This window comes from Salmo salar, chromosome ssa18 (genome assembly GCF_905237065.1).
Source record: "Salmo salar chromosome ssa18, Ssal_v3.1, whole genome shotgun sequence".
Lineage (NCBI taxonomy): Eukaryota > Metazoa > Chordata > Actinopteri > Salmoniformes > Salmonidae > Salmo > Salmo salar.
The window spans coordinates 71,882,766-71,902,000 of NC_059459.1; the positions used below are offsets into that span (position 1 = coordinate 71,882,766).

The window sequence follows — 19,235 nt, forward strand, 5'->3', positions numbered from 1 at the left end:
GTATGTTAATTGTTTCAGGAAAAGACGATGACAAGAAAATTGGAATCTTTAACCAGAAAAATCAAAAGGGAAAAAACAAAGACGGTACTCTGAAGGTTGAAGAAGTACGCAAAGAGGCCACTGAAGTTAATAGAAAAATTCAAAGGCATTAAACATAAGTTTAAATATAATCAATGTGTCTTGGGAATGGAAGGGTATGAAAAAGGTACACATTACTGGGAGGTTGACCTGGGGAAGAAGACTCAGTGGAGTGTTGGGATCGCTCAGGAAACTGAGGGGAGAGACAACATCCAAATGCATCCAGACACTGGATTCTGGAGCATATGTTACAAAGATGGAGAACTGAAAACAGTTGAACAGTCTTCTACTTTCCTTCCCATTGAACTGAAACCTTAGAAGCTGGGAGTTTTAGTGGACTATGAGAGGGGACAGATAACATTTTTCAACTTGGAGAAGAGGTGCCACATCCACTCCTTCTATGGCATGTTTTCTAAGAAACTCTCACCTGTGGTACAAAGAGACAAACCCTCAACCTCCGAGAACTGTTAGTGTAAATAATGGAAGATGACAAAGTCATTGAAAACAAAGGTATTTTGAACCCAAAGCTTATTATTGGCACTTAATTTCAAGCTAAACATGTAAATCCTAAAATGTAGCTTTTACACATGTTAGTTTTGTAGTGTAGAATATACGCTGAGTGTACAAAATATTAACAACACCTTCCTAATTTTGCTTTCAGAACAGCCTCATTTCATTCTACAAGGTGTCTACATGCTTCCCATAGTTGTGTCAAGTTGTCTGGATGTCTTTTGGGTGGTGGACCATTCTTGATACACAAGGGAAACTGTTGAGCATTGAAAACACAGCAGTACTGCAATTCTTGACATATACAGGTGCACCTGACACCAGCTACCATTCCCCCATTCAAAGGCACTTAAATATTTTGTGTTGCCCATTCACCCTCTGAACCACACACATACACAATCAATTGTCTCAAGGCTTAAAAATCATTCTTTAACCTGTCTCCTCCCCTTCATCTACACTGATTGAAGTGGATTTAACAAGTGACATCAATAAGTCGTCATAGCTTTCACCTGTTCAGGAAAGAGAAGTTCTTAATGTTTTGTACACTCAGTGTTAAGCTATTTAAATATAAAGTCTTAGTTGTTTTTAGAATTGTATGACAATATAGAATAATTTACTCACTCACTGTAATTATGTGTTTAAAAAAAGCTTTTCACTCGCTGTACTCAATGCGGCAAAATATGTAAACGTGTAAACTTTTGTTACAATAATAAAAGGCATTTTAAAACTGGTCATGAACTGATCAAAGTACTTGTATGTTAGTGGATATTTGTTTAAAGGCCCAGAGGCCTCATTTGCAAAATATTATTCATTTTTACATTTCTCTGTAAGAGCATTTCTTAAATTATGAGACAAATGTCCTTATAATAATAAGCTTATAATACGATTTTTTTGTTTATTAATCAGATAATGTCATGCAGAATTTATGTAAATTCCATATTTGCATGTCAGGTTCACGATTTAGAAATACCATTGTTCCTGTAGATTTTGTTATATGCACAATTTACAATCAAATCTGTTGTTGCAAACATTTTATTAATGAGGTCCCAGACTAGCAGTCATGACTTTGTAAAGACGAAGGCCTCTAATGCAGAGTTGTGCTTACCAATGGCTGATTACAAACCTTCCCAATCTATACATTGTTATGTAAGAGCAGCATTAACTGATTGATCCTCATGATCACAAGGAATAAACTGATACACATCCATGTCTTAAAAGCAATATTACATTTTTCACAAATCAATACAGCGTACAGTAAATGTGCATGAAGGGAGGCATAACATTACCTATGCATTATGCATGATTTAGCTTATAATATCCTTGTGGTTTGAGAAAAACAACTAACATAGCTGTCCATTATTATTCAAGTCAAAGACAAAGAATATAAAGTCAATGTGAGAAAGCAACACATTTGTATAATAAGCAAAATGTATCATACAATTTAAACAACTCCAAGCAAATGTGTAAATATTACTGAAGTGACAATCATTAGTGATTGACCATCATTAGTGTAGTTAGACCACTCATGTTTAGCATTCCATCACAATAAACTAGCCTATTGACAGATGTGGAGGTGATAGTTAGGCTTTAGATTATTTCAATTTTTTAGTTTCAATTGACAAAATTCTGATTGGATCTATATCATTGTTCCAGGGTGAGAAAAGTGGGCAAACATCATCCTCATAACTTGGTCCATTGGTAAATGAGTAGATGAGTGAGCTGTCTTCTGCATTGTAGAAAGTCACCTTCCTTTCCTGATAATCCACATAGATACCCACTCGGTGTAGAGTTATTTCTTTAAAGACATCATCATCATCCATGAATGCTGTAAAGTCTTTGCCGTCGGAGATCCCGATTACCCAGAAGCCATTGGCTGGACTGAGAACCAACTGTCCTTTCCTGTTAGCTGTTGCCCTGGTAACACCAAGTACCCAGTCCTTTTTCTCCTTGACAGACACCTCCCAGTAGGCCCTCATAGCACGGCCCATACTGCCCAACACATATGGGGCTTCATCAAAATGCTTGTCAATGTCATTCTTGTCAATCTCTGTCTGTGGTTCTTGTTTTTGCTTCACCCACTCCACAACTTTCCCATTGTGTGATATCTTCAGCTGAGAGTGAGCTGTTTTTCTATCTAGAACAACATCCACTGATAATAACAAAAAAAAAGACAACCAATTATGTCATATTTGGTAAGACTTCATTTTCAGGTACACATATTAGCAACCGATTTGTGGTTCATAAGTGTATATAAGTAGCTAATAAGGCCCTGAGTATGTCTTACTAGCCATATAGTAGGCCTTAATCCAGTGTTTTCTTATTCAAACATTATACTTTGAAGGGGCAGTGCAGTCAAAAACTTGATTTCCACTATATGAAGTCAAAATAACACTCTGAAACTGTGGAAATTCTGAGAATGCCCTTTTAGTGTAAGAGCCTGGAATTTCAGCCAGTTCGGGTAGGATGGAGTTTTTGTCCCACAGCATGACATCACAATCTGATCTGATTCTTATTATCATCTATTATTTGCATAATGTATCCTCCTACTTTGAAGGGGCTAGCGAGGTAGGCTCTGAGTCTAGATGATCCTATCCACCAATCAACGCTGTGTATGTAAATATATTTACATTTGTATCATCATCAGACTGAGCATTTCATTGGCAAAACGAGTGTCAGGAAAATAAATGTTTTATATATATATATATACACACAATGTTATTTTCATGAAATAAACACATTTACCAGACATACAGTGATGATTTGAAATAAAAAATAAAAACTGCACTCTTAAAACTTTCACTCTTAAAGAGCAAGTTAGGTGAGATACAGATTGCTAGTAAGCTGTCTCAACATGGGACTAATAAACTAATACAATGTCTTTCCACATGCTAACCTCTCATCATTAACAATAACAGGGGAGGTTAGCATGTCTTGGAGGTATGATCTTTGACCCTCTGTAACTTTCTCACTCAAAAATTTTCACGATTCATTCAGGATTTTGCCTAATCATGGTAGCATCCACATGAATGTAGAAATGTTTTTATTCATATTTGATTCTTATTTGTAATAAAAGTGACTCCAAAATGACAAAATACATAATTTACCTTTCATTTCTATTGTGCACAACATAATTTTGGTTGAAGATCTGATAATATTCAGTGTAAATAATTTGTAAAACAGAGGAAATCAGAATGGGGGAAATACTTTTTCACAGCAGGGATGAATATTTAGATATAGAAAGAATATGATTAAAGCTGATTACCTTCATGTGAGCGTGCCTCTGGAAAAGAAAAGGAAACAGACCTGTTTAACATGTTTCAGTCTTATTATAGTTCTTAATTGAAGTGTCCTGTGACAAAATTATTATTTCCTATTGATATCAGCATGGTTAAGTAACCTTCATTTAGCCTCACCTTTCATTGAAACTGCCTTAGGCGTCTTGGGATGGGGAGAGGTACTTGTATCTGTAATGGCAGTATATCCATGTGACCAAACTGAACATTTACAGTCCCAGTTAAAAGTTTGAATACACCTACTCATTCAAGTTTTTATTTTCATTTGTACTATTTTCTACATTGTGATTTGTTAACCCTATCAGTCCCAAGGCCGCAGCAAAAATCGGCTTTTCCTTTATCTGACTTTCATTTATCTTAATGTCCAACCCTTATATTTAGTCTCACGATTAAGTGTTTTACCATTTTCTTTTCAGGACAACCAGGGCTACAAGTAGAACACGAAACAATTTGACATAAACAGTTGCACTCATGAGTTGTATTGACAAATGTCAATAATAGAAAAAGGTCAGCCAAAGCAACAACCTGATCAAATGAATGTATATGAACGCTGTAAGTACAGAAATGGTTTGCTCACAAGGAAATGAATATCCAACTAGTCAGTGACAACTATGTAGAGTTTGGAGTTTGTGACAGAAACTATGTGAGCTTATTAGTGTTATAGACACTATGTCCTGGGATTTCCTATGATGTTCACTATAGAACAACCCCTTACCTTCTATCAACTCTTGTGTAGCTTGTGAGTGTCATAGAGCAAAACATGTTACATGTGCATGTTTGTGAGAGTATCAGCTTTTCAACCCCCCAAGCCTCTTTGGGACCTGCCCTTGTCTCTTAAACACTGCTCTAGCTCAGCCCCCGTTAATCACACAGACTAATGGGTGGTATTTACGGATGTGGAAGAAATAAACAAGGAGTTTAAAAGGGGTTAAGAAGTCCAAAATGCGGCAGTGATATGGTGGGACTCATTGGGTTAAGTTAATTTATGTATCGTAAAAACAATGGTTAGTACTGATTAGCACATTACCACTATGTGGGAGGTCCAAATTCATATTCGTATCTGAAAAAAATACAATACAATTACAACACAAATAATATGAGAAAAGTAATACATCTCACAATTCACTCTTATTATAGTACTGTTATTTTTTTTTTAAACTGTATTTGAAACAGATTCATTTCTGGTTGACTGTTGCTTATCCAAGATGTTCTTAATTGAAGTGTCCTGTGACAAAATTATTATTTCCTATTGATATCAGCATGGTTAAGTAACCTTAATTTAACCTCACCTTTCATTGAAACTGCCTTAGGCGTCTTGGGATGGGGAGAGGTACTTGTATCTGTAATGGCAGTATATCCATGTGACCAAACTGAACATTTACAGTCCCAGTTAAAAGTTTGAATACACCTACTCATTCAAGTTTTTATTTTCATTTGTACTATTTTCTACATTGTGATTTGTTAACCCTATCAGTCCCAAGGCCGCAGCAAAAATCGGCTTTTCCTTTATCTGACTTTCATTTATCTTAATGTCCAACCCTTATATTTAGTCTCACGATTAAGTGTTTTACCATTTTCTTTTCAGGACAACCAGGGCTACAAGTAGAACACGAAACAATTTGACATAAACAGTTGCACTCATGAGTTGTATTGACAAATGTCAATAATAGAAAAAGGTCAGCCAAAGCAACAACCTGATCAAATGAATGTATATGAACGCTGTAAGTACAGAAATGGTTTGCTCACAAGGAAATGAATATCCAACTAGTCAGTGACAACTATGTAGAGTTTGGAGTTTGTGACAGAAACTATGTGAGCTTATTAGTGTTATAGACACTATGTCCTGGGATTTCCTATGATGTTCACTATAGAACAACCCCTTACCTTCTATCAACTCTTGTGTAGCTTGTGAGTGTCATAGAGCAAAACATGTTACATGTGCATGTTTGTGAGAGTATCAGCTTTTCAACCCCCCAAGCCTCTTTGGGACCTGCCCTTGTCTCTTAAACACTGCTCTAGCTCAGCCCCCGTTAATCACACAGACTAATGGGTGGTATTTACGGATGTGGAAGAAATAAACAAGGAGTTTAAAAGGGGTTAAGAAGTCCAAAATGCGGCAGTGATATGGTGGGACTCATTGGGTTAAGTTAATTTATGTATCGTAAAAACAATGGTTAGTACTGATTAGCACATTACCACTATGTGGGAGGTCCAAATTCATATTCGTATCTGAAAAAAATACAATACAATTACAACACAAATAATATGAGAAAAGTAATACATCTCACAATTCACTCTTATTATAGTACTGTTATTTTTTTTTTTAAACTGTATTTGAAACAGATTCATTTCTGGTTGACTGTTGCTTATCCAAGATGTTCTTAATTGAAGTGTCCTGTGACAAAATTATTATTTCCTATTGATATCAGCATGGTTAAGTAACCTTAATTTAACCTCACCTTTCATTGAAACTGCCTTAGGCGTCTTGGGATGGGGAGAGGTACTTGTATCTGTAATGGCAGTATATCCATGTGACCAAACTGAACATTTACAGTCCCAGTTAAAAGTTTGAATACACCTACTCATTCAAGTTTTTATTTTCATTTGTACTATTTTCTACATTGTGATTTGTTAACCCTATCAGTCCCAAGGCCGCAGCAAAAATCGGCTTTTCCTTTATCTGACTTTCATTTATCTTAATGTCCAACCCTTATATTTAGTCTCACGATTAAGTGTTTTACCATTTTCTTTTCAGGACAACCAGGGCTACAAGTAGAACACGAAACAATTTGACATAAACAGTTGCACTCATGAGTTGTATTGACAAATGTCAATAATAGAAAAAGGTCAGCCAAAGCAACAACCTGATCAAATGAATGTATATGAACGCTGTAAGTACAGAAATGGTTTGCTCACAAGGAAATGAATATCCAACTAGTCAGTGACAACTATGTAGAGTTTGGAGTTTGTGACAGAAACTATGTGAGCTTATTAGTGTTATAGACACTATGTCCTGGGATTTCCTATGATGTTCACTATAGAACAACCCCTTACCTTCTATCAACTCTTGTGTAGCTTGTGAGTGTCATAGAGCAAAACATGTTACATGTGCATGTTTGTGAGAGTATCAGCTTTTCAACCCCCAAGCCTCTTTGGGACCTGCCCTTGTCTCTTAAACACTGCTCTAGCTCAGCCCCCGTTAATCACACAGACTAATGGGTGGTATTTACGGATGTGGAAGAAATAAACAAGGAGTTTAAAAGGGGTTAAGAAGTCCAAAATGCGGCAGTGATATGGTGGGACTCATTGGGTTAAGTTAATTTATGTATCGTAAAAACAATGGTTAGTACTGATTAGCACATTACCACTATGTGGGAGGTCCAAATTCATATTCGTATCTGAAAAAAATACAATACAATTACAACACAAATAATATGAGAAAAGTAATACATCTCACAATTCACTCTTATTATAGTACTGTTATTTTTTTTTTTTAAACTGTATTTGAAACAGATTCATTTCTGGTTGACTGTTGCTTATCCAAGATGTTCTTAATTGAAGTGTCCTGTGACAAAATTATTATTTCCTATTGATATCAGCATGGTTAAGTAACCTTCATTTAGCCTCACCTTTCATTGAAACTGCCTTAGGCGTCTTGGGATGGGGAGAGGTACTTGTATCTGTAATGGCAGTATATCCATGTGACCAAACTGAACATTTACAGTCCCAGTTAAAAGTTTGAATACACCTACTCATTCAAGTTTTTATTTTCATTTGTACTATTTTCTACATTGTGATTTGTTAACCCTATCAGTCCCAAGGCCGCAGCAAAAATCGGCTTTTCCTTTATCTGACTTTCATTTATCTTAATGTCCAACCCTTATATTTAGTCTCACGATTAAGTGTTTTACCATTTTCTTTTCAGGACAACCAGGGCTACAAGTAGAACACGAAACAATTTGACATAAACAGTTGCACTCATGAGTTGTATTGACAAATGTCAATAATAGAAAAAGGTCAGCCAAAGCAACAACGTGATCAAATGAATGTATATGAACGCTGTAAGTACAGAAATGGTTTGCTCACAAGGAAATGAATATCCAAATAGTCAGTGACAACTGTGTAGAGTTTAGAGTTTGTGACAGAAACTATGTGAGCTTATTACAGTGTTATTGACACTATGTCCTGGGATTTCCAATGATGTTCACTATTGAACAACCCCTTACCTTTTTACAGTCCTGAAGGAGTTCCTGCATATTCTGAGCACTTGTTGGCTACTTTTTCTTCACTCTGCGGTCCAACTCATCCTTAACCATCTCAATCGGTTTGAGGTCAGGTGATTGTGGAGGCCAGGTCATCTGATACAGCACTCCATCACTCCCCTTGGTCAAATAGTCCTTACACAGCCTGGAGGTGTGTTTTGGGTCATTGTCCAGATGAAAAACAAATGATAGTCCCAGAAAGTGAAAAACAGATGGGATGGCGAATCGCTGCAGAATGCTGTGGTAGCCATGCTGGTTAAGTGTTCCTTGAATTCTAAATGAATCACTGACAGTGTCACCAGCAAAGCACCTCCACACCATCACGCCTCCTCCTCCATGCGGAGATCATCCGTTCACCTACTCTCCATCTCACAAAGAAAGACATGCCGGTTGGAGCCAAAAATGAATGTCCATTGCTCGTGTTTCTTGGCCCAAGCAAGTCTCTTCTTCTTATCGGTATCCTTTAGTAGTGGTTTCATTGCAGCATTTCGACCACGAAGACCTGATTCACACAGTCTCCTCTGAACAGGTGACGTTTTGATGTGTCTGTTACTTGAACTCTGTGAGGCATTTATTTGGGCTGCGTGGCAGTTGTAGTTAACTGAGTTATCCTCTGCAGCAGAGGTAATGCTGGGTCTTCCTTTCCTGTGGCGGTCCTCATGAGAGACAGTTTTATCTTAGCGCCTGATGGTTTTTGCAACTGCACTTGAAGAAACTTTCAACGTCTTTGAAATTTTTCGGATTGACTGACCTTCATGTCACAACTCAACTGATTGGCTCAAACGCATTAAGGACAAACATTCTACAAATTAACTTTTAACAAGGCACACCTGTTGATTGAAATGCATTCCAGGTGACTATATCATGACGCTATTTGAGAGAATGCCAAGAGTGTGCAAAGCTGTTATCAAGGCAAAGGGTGGCTACTTTGAAGAATCTCAAAAATAAAATATATTTTGATTTATTTAACACTTTTTTGGTTACTACATGATTCCAAATGTGTTATTTATTGTGTTGATATCTTCACTATTATTCTACAATGTAGAAAATAGTAAACAAAGAAAAACCCTTGAATGAGTAGGTGTGTCCAAACTTTTGACTGGTACTGTATAACCAAACCACAAAAACATATTTTTTATTTGAAGGTAAACATATACAGTACATCTTCTTACATCACATTTTTGTTGAATAGTCAATTCTAAATAACTGCTGGGCATTCCAGTGTGCATTAATGACCTTTTACTGCATTGGGCTATATCAGGGTCACGCAGAGTGTTTCTTGGTAGTCTTAAACAAATCTAATTTGAATGAAAAGTATACACCTCATATAGATGGTTGTGGGCTTTTAATAAAGAAGACCTGTACCATGGCAGATATAGAGCTTAAATGTATTACATTTTGGGTTTGCATTCCAGTGTGACACTTTATATACATCACAGAAGACTGAAATATAACAAAACCCTTTGACATAGAAACACCAGATTTCTGTTTTTGTTATGAATGTTTATTCATTATGAAATTATAAAAAATATGAATAACATTCCTCCCATGAGGCCAGTAGAGCGTGATTTGGTCATTTGACTGCAGGAAAGGCTACAGAACAACGTAACATTTTAGCCATATATTCAAAATTGGTCACTCACCCTCTCCTCCAACGACATGAAATACTCCCAGCAGATTTTGACTTGCATCTGTTAAATGACAAAACATTTAAGTCTATTCTGCCAACAATTCCTTACTGTACATCATGGAATTTTGAGTAAAAGATAACCTAATTTTAAAACCTATTATAAAATATTTTTTTTAAAGATAAACTGGGAATTTGATATTATTTACTAATATTATAATTGTCTGCTTGTTTCATATCTACAAAGTAGTTAAAGAAATCTGCCAATTCCACTTTAAGCTGTGTGTCCTTCTTTTTGTCCTCCATCCACTTTCGTGGCATTTCTTCAACATCTTAGGGTATGACATCTTTGTCTATTTCTTTGCTATTCAAATCTTGGAACAAAAATGTCAAAAATCTAACGATACAGCTCTTTTAGCAACAGTTTTCAAATTTTGGCATATACATGTATTCACATTTGTACATACACTAATTGTAAACTGTTTATTACTGGCTTAATGAAAGTTATTATTAGTTACTATTCTGTTTTGTTTTTGCATTATTCTGAGAAAAAACCTGTATGAGCATATCTTCATTGATAACATTGCATTGATAACAGTAAGAGAGTAAGATCAAATAATTTATGGAGGGTTTAAAGGGGATTTCCACTACTTCATAACCTCATAGTCTAGAGAAGCTGGAGAAAATGAATATTATGATAAAAAGTAAAGTGGTGGAAATGCCTGATTTAAGTTATAATTCTATTGTTTTAAAAAGTAATAAAGTATCATTAATGACGCATTACCTCTACAGTACTTATACCATACCAAGAAAACCACTTCCAGGAAAATAATGATCCCAAATGTAACACATCCAGCAAACCACACAGTAGAATTCAAACCATACAGTGTACAGGTTGACACGGAAGTTGATTGCCTCTCAGTCTCTGTTCCATCTGCAACTGCAATGGTTAATCAGAATTAGGTCTTGAACTCAACATTTAAATATGTGTCCTCTTTATTAGAACATATATCATCCCTCAGCTGTTGATCAAAATAAGTGGTGATGGACCTGATATGTTGTTTTTTGTTGTAGCTTTATGGTTCAAATGGACAATGACAACCAACATATGGATATGTGGTACCAGGGTGAATGACTTAGTCTGCCCTCATAGCCCTTCCCAAGACGTTACTATTAGCTTATTACCTGGAGCAGTTGAACAGGCAAAAAAGATAAGAAACGTTACCAAACAGACTTGCTGGATCAAAGGTCCCATGATGCACCTGCCTGGGAACATAAAACCATGTCATCTCTGCATGCATCAATATTATTAAGATAATGTTATAAGATAATAAGCATGATTAGCATTCCTTTATTTTGCAAATACTCTTTCAACAAAATCTTGGTCAACAAGTTTACTTAGATATACTTTTGTGCCAGTAATTCAATGCTTAATTTGAGGATCCGCACCTCTCCGTTTTGGACTGTTTTGTTCCCGAAACCTATTTGGCCGGATCCGGTACATATCGTGGCATGAACAATTATTTTCACTGTTTGCAATATAAAAATTTGAATAAAAGCGATCGAATTTCATTCGAGTTGCCTCTTAGTTAATTTTTCCTTTCTCCACAAAAAAAATGTCATGTGAAAAAGTAGATTTTCAGCCCGGGCCTAATATTCTATGAGCTGATTTGGTTTGGGCCGGCCCGGGTTTATGGTTTGCGCAACATTGTAACCATATATGTTTAAGACCAACGCGTGACCGAGAAGCGCGCCAGTATCTGTCACATAACCATAATGAGATTCACTTTCTTTGACCTCTCTCCGTCTCTGCTCTGATAGACATGAGCCTGCAACTCTCATCTCTCCAGCATTGCACTTCATCATTTATTTCCGTATAGAATCAAAGCTGCGCGAAGGGTTCTGGGGGACCCCAAAGTTATATAATTACTGCTGGCTGTTCAGAAATAAAATAAATGATTCAGAATAGCCAACTACACCACGAGAAGGCCTATAATTTAGCCACAGAGGATCAATGGCTGTTTTAAAAAATAGCCTAGTTGTGGATTGTAGCCCAATAATAATGAATAGCCTACAGTCGGGAACGCGCGGCAAATCTGTCAGTGAAAAAACAGCAAGCAGACAAAACATTTCATATAAAATTGAGCGAAAACACAGGTTGAAATGCGACTACTCCAGCTGAAAAGAGAAGACTATGCTGTAGGCCACCAAAATATTGAATCAACTTCAAAATATTTTTTACAAAATAAAGAGAGGCTTTTGGTACGAGCTCATCGACAATAACCAGCGAGTGAGCTGCCCATCATTGGGTGAGTCATTGAAACTGGAAGTAATTTTTAGGACTATAATTTCCTCATATTGTAGCCTACAATGTTGTAGCCTACAATATGTGTCTCCAAACACCTATATATATTTGTTTACCTTTATTGAACCTAGGCGTGGGCTATTGATAGATTCAAGACAAGGTCGTTTTTTATTGATCTTAGATTGTCAGTTTGTCAGTGTCAAAGTATCCTGCCATTTTGATTATTTCTGCGGTATTAAAAAAGATTCTGACAGTCTCCAGTCATGTAAAATGACGAGGAATTGCATGAAATGCGTTTTTAAAAGGCCAACATTTTCCCCGACATTAGGTTACTAAAAATGTTCCAAGTGTGTGCAACTTCTGTAAGTTCCTCTACTCTACAGCACTATGCCATTACGAAAAAGCGACGATATGCATGAAATTATTTTTTATAACGTTTTTTTTATGCGTTCCGGTACCTCAGAACTCCCCACGTCACCCCCCTCTTCCGCTCACTTATTGTGGTTCATTATGAACCAGAGTAATATACAATTAAACCATCAAGACATTTGAAAGTATTATTACATGTACGTTACATATCCAATTATTTCGCAATAGATAAAGATAAGCTTTTAGAAATGAATTAATTCACTAGAACCTCTTACCTGATTGCAGATAACAGAGTACGGAGCTATAACTGAGTGTACGTTTCAGATATTAAATAAACGTTATATTCTCCCCAGAGCTTCCTATAACAATGAGTAGTGTTTAACCACACCTACTGTAGACTTTGAGGTTCAAAGGTTCAGAGGCTCCCTCTAGAGGTTTCTCCAGCAGTACATGTTAAAACAGGTCAGGCTATACACATGTAATTAAATGTTTAACGAATGGCCCTCTTCACATTTAACTAATCATTTAATTCAATAAAAATCGGAGATATTGAAAAGTTATACTGAAAAAGTGCATTAGTATAGCAAAAAAATATGCCTTCAAGCTTCCACTAAAGAGATACAACTTCCACTTGGATTTTCGCTGAACTATGCCACTTTTAACCTATATTAAAAAACTACAAAGAATATAGTCACACTCAATACTTATATTTTGTAAAAACATTTTTTTTTAAATACAGCAAATCTGAGTGGAACTGTCTTTTATTTGATTTATATTTACAAATTAAAGATGTGTAGCTTTAATGGACGACCATACATTATAATTTACATTTTCATCTTTGGATGAGGTTTCCCAAAATACATTTATGCAATGTTGAGAGTTTAAGTTACTCTTTACAAATTTCATTAGGGCCAAAGAAGGGATAGAGTATCTTAGTCCATGTTCCAGAGAAGGAGTGGATGTGGCACCTCTTCTCCACGTTGAAAAATGGTATCTGTCCTCCCTACTAGTCCACTAACACTCCCAGCTTCTCAGGTTTCAGTTCTATGGGAAGCTCATCAACAGTTTCCAGTTCTCCATGATGACAACATGCTCCAGTAGCTATTCTCTGGATACTTTAGTAGGTTAGATGAACCCAGTGGTGGAAAAAGTACCCAATGTTCATACTTGAGTAAAAGTAAACATACCTAAAAAGAAAATTACTCAAGTAAAAGTAAAAGTCACCTAGTAAAATACTACTTGAGTAAAAGTCTAAAAGCATTTGGTTTTAAATGTACTTAAGTATCAAAAGTAAAATTATAAATGTCTTATAATAAGCAAACCAGAAGACACAATTTCCTTGATTTCTTTATTTACGGATAGCCAGGGGCACAGTTCAACACTCAGACATAATTTACAAACAAATAATTTCTGTTTAGTGAGTCTGCCAGATCAGAGGCAGTAGGGACCACCAGAGATGATAAGTGTGTGAATTAGACCATTTTCCTGTCCTGCTAAACATTCAAAATGTAATGAGTGCCTTTGAGTGTCAGGGAAAATGTATGGAGTAAAAAGTACATTATTTTCTTTAGGAATGTAGTGGAGTAAAAGTTAAAGCTAGATAACTTAAAAAACGAATACTTAAAAGTATTTTTACTAATGTCACAGTATCCAACGAAGGTGGCGCCCCTCCTCGGTCGGGCGGCGCTCGGCGGTCGTCGTCGCCGGCCTATTAGCTGCCACCGATCGTTGTTTCTGTGTCTTTTGGTTTTGTCTGTTTTGTGTCTGTCATTAGTGGGGGGTTATTTAGTGTGTATTTTCAGTTGGGGTTCTCGTGCGGGATTGTTTATTGTCCACTCAGGACAGTTGCGAGTGTAAGCTGTTTTTTCGCTGTTATTATCCATTATATTGCCGGGCTGCACCCCGTGCGCTTTTTCCAGAGCGCTTATTTTGGGAATGTGTTTTTCCCCTGGCGGACTTCGCCACGCGCCCTGTGCCCTACGGCTATTGCGTTTGAAATTATTATTAAAACACTGTTGCTCCGGCCCTCTGTCTCCTGCTCCTGATTCCACATCTCCACTGGTCCTAGACAGCCGTGACAACTAAAGTACTTTACACCACTGGATGAATCTCTGTTCTCTGGATGGTTCAGCTGTAGAACTTTTTGAGGATCTGAGGACCCGTGCCAAATCTTTTCAGTCTCCTGAGGGGGAATAGGCTTTGCCATGCCCTCTTCCCGACTGTCTTGGTGTGTTTGGACCATGATAGTTGATGATCCCGTGTGACTCAGTTGGTAGAGCATGGTGTTTGCAACACCAGGGTTGTGGGTTTGATTCCCACGGGGGACCAGTATGGAGAAAAAATGTATGAAATGTATGCATTCACTACTGTAAGTCGCTCTGGATAAGAGCGTCTGCAAAAATGACTGAAATGTAAAATAGTTTGTTGGTGATGTGGACACCTAGGAACTTGAACCTCTCAACCTGCTCCACTACAGTCCTGTCGATGAGAATGTGGGCGTGCATCGGTCCTCTTTTTCCTGTAGTCCACAATCATCTCCTGTGGCAAATGGCATAGTTGCATATAGCCAATCATAGCTACAGTAGGACTATGGCGCACTGGTCTGTGTAAACTCCGGTCCTGGACAAGATTGATGTTTTTCTTAGGTTTCCTTTACTGCAGTGTCTATTAACTGTCCAAACGCATGACGGTTTCCCACTCTATATTGCTATATAATTTTCAAAAATGCATTCCTCTACATCATTCCCAAACATTCGATGGATGTCTGAAAACATGTAAATGACCATGTTTACATGCTTGCTTCTCAGAAAATGCCCCCCCCCCAAAAAAAAATCATATTCTTCTTGAGGGTGTATATGAACAGATTTTAATAAGATTTCATGTTAATAAAAACACCAGTCTCAACGTCAACAGTGAAGCGGCAACTTCGGGATGCTGTCCTCTTCGCTGTTGACGTTGAGACTGGTGTTTTGCGGGTACCATTTAATGAAGCTGCCAGTTGAGGACTTGTGAGGCATATGTTTCTCAAACTAGACACTCTAATGTACTTGTCCTCTTGGTCAGTTGTGCACCGGGCCTCTCACTCCTCTTTCTATTCTGGTTAGAGCCAGTTTGCACTGTTCTGTGAAGGAAGTAGTACACAGTGTCGTACAAGATCCTCAGTTTCTTGGCCATCTCTTGCATGGAATAGCCTTAATTTCTCAAAACAAGAATAGACTGACCAGTTTCAGAAGAAGGTTTTTGTTTCTGGACATTTTGAGCCTGTAATCAAACCCACAAATGCTGATGCTCCAGATACTCAACCAGTCTAAAGAAGGACAGTTTTATTGCTTCTTTAATTAGCACAACAGTTTTCAGCTGTGCTAACATAATTGCAAAATGGTTTTCTAATGATCAATTAGCCTTTTAAAATGATAAACTTGGATTAGCTAACACAACGTGACATTGGAACACAGGAGTGACGGTTGTTGATAATGGGCCTCTGTACGCCTAGATATTTCATAAATAATCTGCCGTTTCCAGCTACAATAGTCACCTTGCAAAGATAACAGCACAAAATGTAGATTTTGTGGTCAATTAAACATGTTGATGTGTCCTTGGGGTTAATATCTTGCTGAAAGAGCCACTTAAGTCCAAGTTTCAGCCTTCTGGCAGAGGCAGCCATTATTTTGCCTAAAATGTCCTGGTACTGGGTAAAGTTCATGATGCCGTTGACCTTAACAAGGGCCCCTGGACCAGTAGATGCAAAATAGCCCCATAACATCAACGATCCACCACCATATTTTACAGTAGGTATGTGGTTATTTTCTGCTTATGCATCCTTATTTTGATGCCAAACCTACCACTAGTGGGCGTGGCCAAAGTGCTCTACTTTCATGTCATCCATCACATGTAAATACCTGAAACTTGCTAAACGACATTGGTACTTGGATTGGAACCGGTGCTATGGTCAAATGACATGAACATAGAGCTCTGAGTGGCAAGATTATTGTTCACATTGTTTCATTCAGCCTCAACAAATAAAAGTGATATGAAGGGATAGGAGGTACAGTATTGTCATTGGGTCTGATGATGTACATTACATATTTTCTTCACCAAGATGTAAGATATAGAAGATACTGTACATTCTGTATCTTCATTTACAAGTTACAGTAATGTCTTATTCCTTTATTTAAATGTTTTACATTTACATTATCCTGTACTTCTACCTTTGATTCATCTCTCATTTGATAAAAAAAAGAGGTTACACTACTGCAAACAAGCAGTAACTCATTGAACAAGTTGTAACTCTTTTTCTCTCTTTGGTTGAGAATGTCAGGTTACATATTAATTTACAGGTGATTTACGGTTTCACATTTCATTGGTTGTAGATTCAGTGCTGTATTGTACCTTATGGCACCAGGATCATGTGGTAAACAATCACCACACTGGTTTGATGATTTCCAACTCCTATGACTCACAAGCCAGATCCACCTGTAAGTTAGGTTTACCCTTCAGATCTGAGTATGACCTGCTCATTGGAACTGACCCAAGACTCTATGATTTTAGTTGTCCTTGATGTCCTTTGTTTTACATTTCTTTTTTTCTTTTCTAATTTTTTTTCATTGTTGTTTTCTGTTTGCTGTTTTCTTCTGTCTTTTCCTTTTTTCTCTTTAGTTCATTCTCTTGGTTGTTGGTGCATTGGGGGGTTCTTGGGGGTGGGGAATGGAATTCATTTTGAATTTTTCTTCCGGGGGGGAGACTGTGGGAGGGGTCTCGAATGGTTGAGGGACAGCTATTGGGGAACTGTTGGGGGATATCGGAGGGTTCGGGTTCACGTTTTTTGGCCTGGTGGTAGATCGGTCAACGTGCCATTGAGCAGGGCATTGACCCTGGCTGCTTCTGTGTGTCGCTCTGAATGGGAATCTGTTGGATGACTGGTATAATGTAGTTGTTGAGTGGCTTCACTGCAAGTATATTGAATGTTTTGAATATTCAATAAATTAAAAAAACCTAAAACAAAAACAGCACAGAACAAGTTAGTAATCTGAATATGTGCTTCATATTATCACATAGGCAGGAGGCCTATTTTATTTGAAGTTCTATACCGATATTGTGATATTTGTTCTACTGCTACATTGATGATGAGTATGTGTGCATATGGTGGGTGTTCTGCAGTGTCGTCTAAAAATGTTGCTGTACATTGATGTCTAGAAAATTAGGCTATAGGAAATTCGGACATATGTAAACCCCTAAACTATACTCAAGTATGTGGGCATACTGCAGTGACGTCTAAAATGCTTGAAATTAATTAGCGAGAGTGCTGTCCATTTCACCACCATAGATAGTAGGCTACTTGTCTGCTATGTTGTGTTTGACACTTTTTTTCTCAATGTGTTCCGGCCCGGATAACCCCCCACCCTCTCGCGCTCACTATGTGTTCCGGGACCTCCCGATTTACACATTAAGCACCTGGTATTAGCCTACTCAGTGACACTCACAAAACACAACTTTGTAGAGTTTACACAAATATGAAAGTCTTAGCTCTTATTGCAGGACTTTGACTGTGGGAAATCATCTCACTATGAAGCCTATTATGCTTATTCAACATACATCTTGGACTGTACAGTCTAAGCTAGAGATTGTGCACCCATGACATGGGGTATCAGCCTACTCAGTGACACTCAGAGAACACAACTTTGTAGAGTTTACAGAAATATTAGTGTCTTATTTTGGTTGTGAAGCGCATTAGCAGAAATATTAGTCCTTTCTTTAAAACAAAATGCAATTTACCACCTGGCTGTCTATTATATCACCCTGTCACGGGCTCTTCTCTTCAACACCACCTCATAAGATCACATGCTGAAAACACTTATTTTATTGATGTAGAATAGGCATGAGATTTGAAATGAGTATTTGGTTTAATGTTGTATATGAATGTAACTCAGTTGTCCTGATACGAGCGTCCTATTCTTGTTTAGAAATAAGGAATATTACTCAGACTCAGAAGTTACTTATTAACAGTATGACTAACATGATGATTAACAGTCATTTGTTGTAATCTTGTATTATCATCTTTTGTACACTTTTGTGTTTGAATGAAGACTTGAAACCACAACCCTGGTGCTACCTACTGAGACTAGAATCTAATATAAAACAAATGTCAACAAGAATCAACCTCAGTGAGTTTATTAACACTGAACTACTTGACTGTAATGCCAAATATCAGGGTTAATGTGTAACTTAGTCTTTAGACTGAATCAGCCTCCAGAGGGAGCCCCTTGACCGTTCATTCTAGAATATGAGTACAGTATGTGATGTCTGGGACGACAGACTACAGGCTAGGTTATTCATTACACAAGGGTAATTAATGCAGCCAACTGGTTAGCCCTTTGACCTCCTCTCTCTTACTTATAAAGTACCCAGTGGTGTAAAAATACTTGAAAGTACTACTTAAGTAGTTTTTGGGGGTATCTGTACTTTACTTTAGTATTGCTATTTTTGACAACTTTTACTTCACTACATTCCTAAGAAAATGATGTACTTTTTACTCCATACATTTTACCTGGCACCCAAAAGTACTCGTTACATTTTGAATGCTTAGCAGGACAGGAAAATGGTCTAATTCACACACTTATCAAGAGAACATCCCTGGTCATCCCTACTGCCTCTAAGCTGTCAGATTCACTAAAGACATGCTTTGTGTGTAAATTATGTCTGAGTGTTGAAGCGTGCCACTGGCTATCCGTAAATTAAAAAAACTAGAAAATGGTGCCGTCTGGTTTGCTTAATATAAGGAATACGAAATGATTTAT

At 37.3% G+C, this 19,235-nt stretch overlaps 2 protein-coding genes across 15 annotated transcripts in view; both read right to left on the reverse strand.

Annotated features, from left to right (window-relative positions):
* Positions 1 to 11,030, reverse strand: part of LOC123723801 (butyrophilin subfamily 1 member A1-like) — a 74,059-nt gene extending 63,029 nt beyond the window's left edge. The window contains exon 1 of the mRNA XM_045701480.1: positions 10,993 to 11,030. The gene's annotated coding sequence lies outside the window, so the exon portion shown is untranslated. The remainder of the gene's footprint in view (positions 1 to 10,992) is intronic.
* The window catches only part of LOC106577961 (ret finger protein-like 4A), a 65,700-nt gene continuing 48,066 nt past the window's right edge, over positions 1,602 to 19,235 (reverse strand). For 5 of the 14 annotated variants that reach the window (XM_045701467.1, XM_045701466.1, XM_045701468.1 and 2 more), the window contains exons 4-13: positions 9,784 to 9,831; positions 7,508 to 7,558; positions 7,244 to 7,276; positions 6,338 to 6,388; positions 6,075 to 6,107; positions 5,168 to 5,218; positions 4,906 to 4,938; positions 3,999 to 4,049; positions 3,848 to 3,865; positions 1,602 to 2,734 (exon numbers count right to left, since the gene is read on the reverse strand). In XM_045701467.1, the coding sequence (XP_045557423.1) occupies positions 2,178 to 2,734; positions 3,848 to 3,865; positions 3,999 to 4,049; positions 4,906 to 4,938; positions 5,168 to 5,218; positions 6,075 to 6,107; positions 6,338 to 6,388; positions 7,244 to 7,276; positions 7,508 to 7,558; positions 9,784 to 9,831 (926 nt within the window). In that variant the 3' untranslated portion in view covers positions 1,602 to 2,177. Of the gene's footprint in view, positions 2,735 to 3,847; positions 3,866 to 3,998; positions 4,050 to 4,905; positions 4,939 to 5,167; positions 5,219 to 6,074; positions 6,108 to 6,337; positions 6,389 to 7,243; positions 7,277 to 7,507; positions 7,559 to 9,783; positions 9,832 to 10,551; positions 10,708 to 10,952; positions 11,034 to 12,716; positions 12,847 to 19,235 lie in introns of those variants that run through there. The other 9 variants (XM_045701464.1, XM_045701470.1, XM_045701473.1 and 6 more) reach the window with 9 other exon arrangements.